The sequence below is a fragment of the Rhinopithecus bieti genome, unplaced genomic scaffold, assembly GCF_001698545.2.
Source record: "Rhinopithecus bieti isolate Rb0 unplaced genomic scaffold, ASM169854v2 scaffold_9981, whole genome shotgun sequence".
Taxonomy (NCBI): Eukaryota; Metazoa; Chordata; class Mammalia; order Primates; family Cercopithecidae; genus Rhinopithecus; species Rhinopithecus bieti.
In genome coordinates this window covers 4,421,850-4,430,680 of record NW_016806838.1, presented here as the reverse complement: position 1 = coordinate 4,430,680, position 8,831 = coordinate 4,421,850, and the positions used below count along the sequence as shown (strand labels likewise).

The following is an 8,831-nucleotide window of genomic DNA, read 5'->3' as shown; positions in this document are numbered from 1 at the left end:
GGGGTTTCACCGTGTTAGCCAGGATGGTCTCGATCTCCTGACCTCGTGATCCGCCCGTCTCGGCCTCCCAAAGTGCTGGGATTACAGGCTTGAGCCACCGCGCCCGGCCAGCTTACAGATATTATAAAGGATACAGAAGAACAGCCAGGTGGAAGAGATTTAATAGAGCAAGGTGTGGGAGAAAGGGTGAGGAGCTTCCATGCCCTCTCTGGGCATATCACCCTCCTAGCACCTCAGTCCCAGGGTGAAGTTCCAGCAACTTGGAAGTTTATTAAACCTTGTTGAATTTTTATAGGGGCCAGGCATGGTGGCTCATGCCTGTAATCCCAGCACTTTGGAAGACTGAGGTAGGAGAATCACTTGAAGCTAGAAGTTTAAGACTGCCTGTCCAATATACCAAGATGCTGTCTCTACAAAGGAAAAATAGCCAGGTCTAGTGGCTTGAGCCTGTAGTTCCAGCTACTCGGGAGGCTGAAGGGGGAGGATTGCTCAAACCCAGGAGTTTAAGGTTGCAGTGAGCTGTGATCAGGCCACACTGCACTCCAGCCTGCGTGGCAGAGCTAGACCTTATCCCAAGAAACAAAACAACAACAACAAAAAAGAGTTTTTGTAATAAAGAGCTTAATCTCCAGCCCCACCCCTCCCCTCTTCCCACATTTTGGTGGGTGAGTCTGAAAGCTCCAGCCCTCTTGGTCATGGTCTTTCTGGTAACTGGCCCTATACTGAGGCTGTCTACGGGCCCTACGCAAGTCACCTCACAAGCATAAACAAGCATAAATTTCTCGCCATTAAGTGATGTTAGCTGTAGGTTTTTTGTAGATGTTTCTTTTTTTTTCTGAGACAGTGCAAGACTCTGTTTACACCATTCTCCTGCCTCAACCTCCCGAGTAGCTGGGACTACAGGCGCCCGCCACCTCGCCTGGCTAGTTGTTTGTATTTTTTAGTAGAGACAGGGTTTCACCGTGTTAGCCAGGATGGTCTCGATCTCCTGACCTCGTGATCCACCCGTCTCGGCCTCCCAAAGTGCTGGGATTACAGGCTTGAGCCACCGCGCCCGGCCAAGATGTTTCTTATCAAGTTGAGAAATATTCCTCAATATTCCTCTTCTGCCGAGAGTTTTTATTATGAATGGGCATTGCATTTTGTCAAATCCTTTTTTTTCTTCCAAAGACAGAGTTAGAGTTGCCCAGGCTGGAGTGCAGTAGTGAGATCATAGCTCACTGCAGCCTTAAACGCCTGGACTTGGGATCCTCCAGCCTCATAGCTGGGACTACAGGTGCACCACCACACCCAGCTAATTTTTATAAACAATTTTTGCAGAGATGGAGTCTTACTTTGTTGCCCCAACTGGTCTAACTCCTGGTTTCAAGCGATCCTCTCACCTCAGCCTCCCAAAGTGCTGGGATTACAGGTGTGAGCCACTGTACCGACTATCAAATGCTTTTCTGTGTGTAATTCTTCTTCTTTAGCCTGTTAATGTGATAGATTTACATGATTTTCAGATGTTGAGCCAGCCTAGCATACATGGGATAAATTCTACTTGGTCGTAGTGTAGAATTCTTTTTATACGTTGTTGGATTCAATTTGCTAATACTTTATTTTCATGAAGCAGATTGGTCTGTATTTTTCTTGAATTGTCTGTGTCTGATTTTGACATTAGAGCGATACTGGCCTAATAGAATGAGTTAGGAAGTATTCCCTCTGCTTCTGTCTTCTAGAAGAGATTGCGTAGAATTAATGTAATTTCTTCCTTAACCATTTGATATAATTCACCAGTGAACCCATGTGAGCCCAGTGCTTTTGGTTGTGAAGGTTATCAGTTATTGACTCAGTTTCTTTATTAGATATAGGCCTGTTCAGATTGTTTGTACTCATTTTTGAAGGATATTTTTCCTGAATATTTAGATAGACTGTTTTCTGGTTTGTTTCCTTTTCAACATTTTAAAGATCTTGATCCAATGTGTTCTGAACCCCGTTGTTTTGTTGATGTTAGCTGTTACTCGCATATCTTTGTTACCTTGTGTGAAATGTGTTGGTTTTTTCTAGCTGCCTTGAAGATTTTCTTGTTATTTTTTAATATTAGCAGTTTGACTATGATAGGCCTAAATATCTTTTTTGTATTTGTTCTCTTGAGGTTTGTTTTTAGCTGATGTCTTCCACCAAATTGGTAAGTTTAGGTTATTATTTCTTCAAATATTTTTTCTGCCTTTGTTCCGTTCCTAAGACTCCAGTTACACAGTAGTATAATTGAGTAATTAGTACATGTATTAATATTATATAAAATAATATATGTATAATATGAATATATTTACATAGAGGTAGATACTGCATACTCAAAACATTTTAATAAAAGGGTATATGATTGTAAAAGCTTGGAGATGATGACTTTAGACAAATCACTAAGATCTCGGGGATCCTTGAGTGCTCTAGATGCACTGGCTTTGGCCCTACATACTTTTAATACAGTAGTCAACAATACTGTAACTGTACACAGTGATCTTTTCTGTTAAATGATGGCTAAATGAGGACAAGGCTCTAGCTTTTCTTTATATGAAAGCAAAAAGACAGTGACTCTCAGATTGATATTTAAACATCCACAAATGTTGTCTGTAAGAGGCAAACTAAAATAGAAAGTCATTGAAAGTAAGAAGAGAAACAGTTAAGAAAAAAAATACCAGGCAAATAATATGATACAAAAGAAAATTAAAGTAGCAGTTTTCATATAAAAGACACAAATAGACATTGTATGCTGGTAAAGAGAACAGTAGGTAAAGAAAAAATATCCATAATGAACATTTATGCACCTAACTGTAGACTGTATACAGCTTTGGTATATATCAAGTGATAACTAGTAGGACAACTAGTAGGACTGCAGGGAGAAATGGAAAAATCAACAATTCTAGTTAAAGACTTTTAACACCTTCCTCACAGGAAGTGATAAAGATTAAAAAGCAGAGTGATCTAAGATTTGAACAATAAAATTAATAAACTTGCTATCAAATATCTAGAGAACTCTGCCCCAAGAGAATGTGTATTCTTTCAAATACAGACAGAATAATTACAAATTAATCTGTATAGTACTGGCATAAGGATAGACATGGATGAGTGGAATAGAAAAGAGAATTAGGCCAGGCACGGTGGCTCATACCTGTAATGCCAGCACTTTGGGAGGCCGAGGCAGGCAGGTACGAACTTGAGGCCAGGAGTTCGAGACCAGCCTGGCCAACATGGCAAAACCTCATCTATACTAAAAACACAAAAATTACCTGGACATGGTGGCACACATCTGTAGTCCCAGCTACTCGGGAGACTGAAGCAGGATAATTACTTGAACAGGGGAAGCGGAGGCTGCAGTGAGCTGAGATCACATCACTGCACTCTAACCTGGGTGACAGTGAAACTCCGCTCAAAAAAGAAATTTGGAAGCCCTTCCAACCCAATCCGTTTGGATTTTTGTGGAGACTTCATTACATAACCATGATTGATTACATTGGCCACTGCTGATCAGTTCACCAGCCCCCCGAGGTGGAGGTGGGGCTGAAAGTTTCAACCCTTTAATCATATGCTTGGTTCCCTTGGCAACCAGCTTCCATCCTAAAGCTATGTCTTGAAGCTCCCAGCCTTTTAGAACAAAAGATTTGGCCAGGCACAGTGGCTCATACCTGTAATCTCAGCACTTTGGGAAGTTGAGGAAGGAGGATTGCTTGAGCCCAGGAGTTGGAGACCAATCTGGGCACATAGTAAAACCCCATCTCTACAAAAGATACAGAAATGAGCCCAGCATGGTGGCATGTACCTGTACTCCCAGCTACCAGGGAGGCTGAGGTGGGAGGATTGCTTGAGCCCAAGAGGTTGAGGCTGCGGTGAGCCATGAGCGTGCCACTGCCCTCCAGCCTGGCTCAATAGAAAGAACAAAAGACTCTTGTGTCACCCAGGGGATTTCTGTGTCTGTAACTAGGGTTAAAGACTAAATTTTAGCACATCTGCTAGCACCCTTATCTACAAGAGTTTTAGGAGCCTGGTGTCAGGAACCGGGGCAGGAACTGACATAGATTTCTTATTTTATACTCCCCATTTCATTTCATGGAATTGTCTAGATTCTCTTAAGATATGATCTATAAATGTATCTAACTGGCGGTATGAAGAAAGCAAATGAAACAACTCAGGGCACTCCAAGCAACCTTTTGAAACCCTTACTCTTCAGTCAGGATAGCTCGTGGGCCATATGTGTTGTGCGAATACCAGAAATAGGAGCCATGTGAGGAGACCTATATCATCCTGTGCAGTGAACCCATAGAATGTTTAATTTCCCTTTTTAGTTAATATTTAAGTAGAAATGTAAGTTCAAATGTTGTCTTCTTACATTTCAGTTGATATTTTTGCCTTTCTAGGGATGCATACATATCGCTTTGAAGACCGTTGGTCTCAAATACCTGTTTGGAAGAAGTTATTTGAAATTCCAATATATGAATCTTAAGAATTCATAAATATTTTGAATCTATTTCATATACATCTGTGTGTTTTAATGTGTAATGTGATTTCCACAAATCTATGGGAAAACACAGCATTACATTAAAATTTACTGTTCTAATAATATGTACACATCCGTTACGGAGAAGCAGTTCCTTAAACTGCTCTCATTGATCAAAAGATCTGACAGATCTTTGGGAATGATACTTCCTTTTTTAAAACACCAAAAAACTTCACTATTTTCATTCTTTTAGGATGGATTCCAATTTGAAATAATTCTGTTGTGAAATATGTAGTTATTTTCTGACACTCTGATTTTTTTTTTTTTCTTTAACTTTACAGAGACTGTGCAGTTGATCCAACTTGTGTTTTGTGCATGGAGTGCTTTTTGGGAAGTATTCACAGAGATCATCGATATAGGGTTAGTAATGTCCACATAATAACCATGCCCAGTATTGTATTTTATAATAAATATCTTTTCTTTCTTTTCAAAATGCAAAGATTTAACACTAAAATGGGGGGGAGGGGTTTAAACAGTGTGTTTATTTAAATACCACTGGACATAGGATGGCAGTGTAGAAACAAATTATGAATCCACACTTCTTGGGGCATATGATTTAAAAAAGATAATAGAGATATCAGCTCTTCTGCATTGGTTTTCAACTAGTTTTTATTGCTATTTTTTAATGTTTATTAAAGAGGTATCTACTACAATGTAGGAGAAGACCCAACTCCAGCACATAAGACCCACCAGTTTATTATTTTTTCACTGCTGTAATGTTGTCAGTACTTTTCAAAAATCAGGTATGTTTGTTTGTTTTTAAGTCAGGGACACAGATAAATACAGATTATTCCAAATCCTGTCCTGGTTCCTCTATTGGAAATTGAAGACAGACCATGGAGATTCAAAGGGTAGGGAACTTCTGTTAGATGGAACTTTTCACCCTAATCGTAAAATAGAATGGTAGAGAAGGAATATTTTAATATTATTCTTAATTCAGGAGCCGTCCTGGGTCAGAACTTTTCCTTCTGTTTGTTTTTATTTACTCTGCCCAAGAGTTCATAATAATGAACTAAAACAGCTACAGGGCCGGGCGCGGTGGCTCAGGCCTATAATCTCAGCACTTTGGGAGGCCAGGGCGGGCGGATCACGAGGTCAGGAGATCAACACCATCCTGGCCAACATGGTGAAACCCCATCTCTACAAAAAATACAAAAATTAGCCAGGCATGGTGGCGCACGCCTGTAATCCCAGCTACTCGGGAGGCTGAGGCAGGAGAATCGCTTAAACCTGGGAGGCGGAGGTTGCAGTGAGCTGAGATTGCGCCACTGCACTCCAGTGTAGGCAACAGAGCAAGACTCCATCCATAAATAAAAAATAAAAATAAATAAATAACCAGCCACAAAATTGGGCTATTTACATTCTTGTCTGTTCATTAGTCTCATAAATCAGTAAAAGAGGCCCAGTTTCCTTTAAGCTGTTCTGCCTATGTTTGGTAACTGGAACAAGCACGTGTCATTTTCCAAATGACTCCTACCCACGTTTCTTGGCATATATCTTTGCATTCCCTGGGAATAGTTGTCATTTATGGGGTTACATTAATTATATTGTGATGTATAACACAAATACTTACTTTGGGCAGAATATAATAGGGCTTATTCTAAAATTTGCTGTATCTAATACCTGTTAGTAAGCTCTTCCTCATACTGTCTTAAGAAAAGCAGAATTTCTAGTCTACCAATTATTAATTCTGATTCTGTGATGCCAGATTTCTCAAATTATTGCCCTGTCTTAAGGAAGTGTGAATAATTCCTGAACCTTGCAGGTGGTGAAGAGTTTTTATTGTTAGGCAGTCTACTTTTGTATTTCCTGAGCCCCTATTACCTGTCCTTTCAAAGAGTGGCTATTTAGGGAGTATTAGAGAAGAAAAAATTAACTATTTCTATAGTCTTTGTTGGTTAATTTCTCCAAAGCAAATGCAGCACTCTTAGACTCTAGGCGACAACAGCTATAGGAATCTGTATAACCCTCGAGTCTATTGTGTTTATAGCATCACAACCTGTAGCATAGATATCAGCATTATACCAATTTAACCAAAATCCAGCAGGAAAACCCTTGTGATCCTCATGATTTTCCTAATTAAGGAAGTCATATAGGCAAACATATCCTCTTTTAAATATCTGTAGCTAACATTACAAAGTAGCTTATTTTATTTTGAAATCACTTCGATTAGTTTATAAGCTTATTTAAAATAAACTTTAAAACATTAAGAGGTTTGGCATTTTATCTAATTTTATGCCTCCAAAGAAATTAAACACTTAAGCAATGGTATTTCCTTAGCACTTGATATTCTTATTTATTATCTGATAGCCCTCAGTAAATATTTATTGACAAGATACTTTACAATTTTTTTCCAAGATGACAACATCAGGAGGTGGAGGTTTCTGTGACTGTGGTGATACTGAAGCTTGGAAAGAGGGTCCTTACTGTCAAAAACATGAACTTAACACCTCTGAAATTGAGGAAGAAGAGGTAAAACATTTTCACAAAGTTGTTTTAACCCATTTGAAATATTTTAAGAAATAGTCATTAGATGATGTGAGAAATGGATAAGCAAATAGTACTTCCACTATTGATAGCGACTAGTTTACTTTGAAAGTTCTTTGCATTTTGTGGATGCTCTATGGTTGCTAATAGTACACAGTTGAAATTCTGGAAATTTCATTTAATTCTGATTTTTTATTTGGTTGGGGTTTTGTTTTAAGCATACTTGAAGTTTATTTGAGTACTAATTTACGATTGAGAGGATTGTTTTTCCCATATGCGTAGACTAGTTAACTAAGTTGAGTTTTGTATATCTTTATTATTACGAAGACTTTTGGGGCCAGATAGCTTTCTTTTCTGTTACTGTACATGATAGCCAATCCCAATCGTCATCTCCTGGTTTCCATTATCATTGGTTATGCGATGGGACCATGTGTGGTGGTGATAGCTCAGTACAAATAATTCCCACTGCTCACTATGTTTTTCAAATTGTTGATCCTGCATTATTTTTCTTAAATGGATTTCTAATGGAATAGTAGACTCCCACAAAATAAATGCTTAAATCCCTGCTGCTTTTTTTCAACTTCAACACCTTTCCATATATTTCTAATAACTCACATAACTATAATTATACAATGATAAAATCTTTCAATGGTATGCTACAATAGATTATGTTTTATTATTTTTAATTGACAATAATTGTATATATTTATGGGATACGGTGTGTTATTTATGGGTCACAGTGTGATATTTTGATACATATATACAGTGTGTAATGATCAAATCAGGGTAATTAGCATATCCATCACCTCAAACATTTAACATTATGTGGTATTGGAAACTTGCACCATCCGCTCTTCTGGCTATTTGAAAATATACAGGCCGGGCGCGGTGGCCCAAGCCTGTAATCCCAGCACTTTGGGAGGCCCAGACAGGCGGATCACGAGGTCAGGAGATTGAGACCATCCTGGCTAATACGGTGAAACCCCGTCTCTACTAAAAAATACAAAAAACTGGCCGGGCGAGGTGGTGGGCGTCTGTAGTCCCAGCTACTTGGGAGGCTGAGGCAGGAGAATGGCGTAAACCCGGGAGGCGGAGCTTGCAGTGAGCTGAGATCTGGCCACTGCGCTCCAGCCTGGGCACAGAGCGAGACTCTGTCTCAAAAAAAAAAAAAGAAAATATACAGTAAATTGTTAATTATAGTCATGCTATAGTGCTATAAAACATTAGAACTCTTTCTTCCTGTCTAGCTTTGTTCTTGTATCCATTAACCAACCTGTGGCAGTCCCTCTTCTGCTACATTTTATGACAATTTGTTGTGTAGTTCGAGAGCCTTCTTTCAGAAATTATTATTTCTAAATGGCAGGGGAATAGGTACACCCAAGTACTTCTACCTTGTTAGTAGGCCTGATACAGATTTGGGGCAAGTGGACGTTAATAGTCCTTCCTCGGCCGGGCAGAGTGGCTCACACCTATAATTCCAACACTTTGGGAAGCCAAAGCGGGTGGATCACTTTAACCCAGGAGTTTGAGACCAGCTTGGGCAAATGGCAAAACCCCATCCCTACAAAAAATACAAAACTTAGTTGGGTGTGGTGGCACGCGCCTGTGGTCCCGGCCACTTGGGTTGGGGGTGCGGAAGTGGGATCCACTTGAGCCATGGGAGGCAGAGGTTGCATTAAGCCAAGATCATGACCCTGTCTTTAAAAAAAAAAAAAAAGAAGTTTTTCCTGTACCCATACCCTACAGGTCAAATATATTTTATCAGAATGACCAAATTTTTTTTTTTTTTTTTTTTTTTTTTTTTTTTTTTTTT

General features: G+C 39.3%; 1 protein-coding gene across 1 annotated transcript in view; it reads left to right on the top strand.

Annotated features, from left to right (window-relative positions):
* The window catches only part of UBR2 (ubiquitin protein ligase E3 component n-recognin 2), a 137,051-nt gene that overhangs the window by 24,510 nt on the left and 103,710 nt on the right, over positions 1–8,831 (top strand). The window contains 2 exon segments of the mRNA XM_017878221.1: positions 4,813–4,891; positions 6,890–7,003. Of these exon segments, the coding sequence (XP_017733710.1) occupies positions 4,813–4,891; positions 6,890–7,003 (193 nt within the window).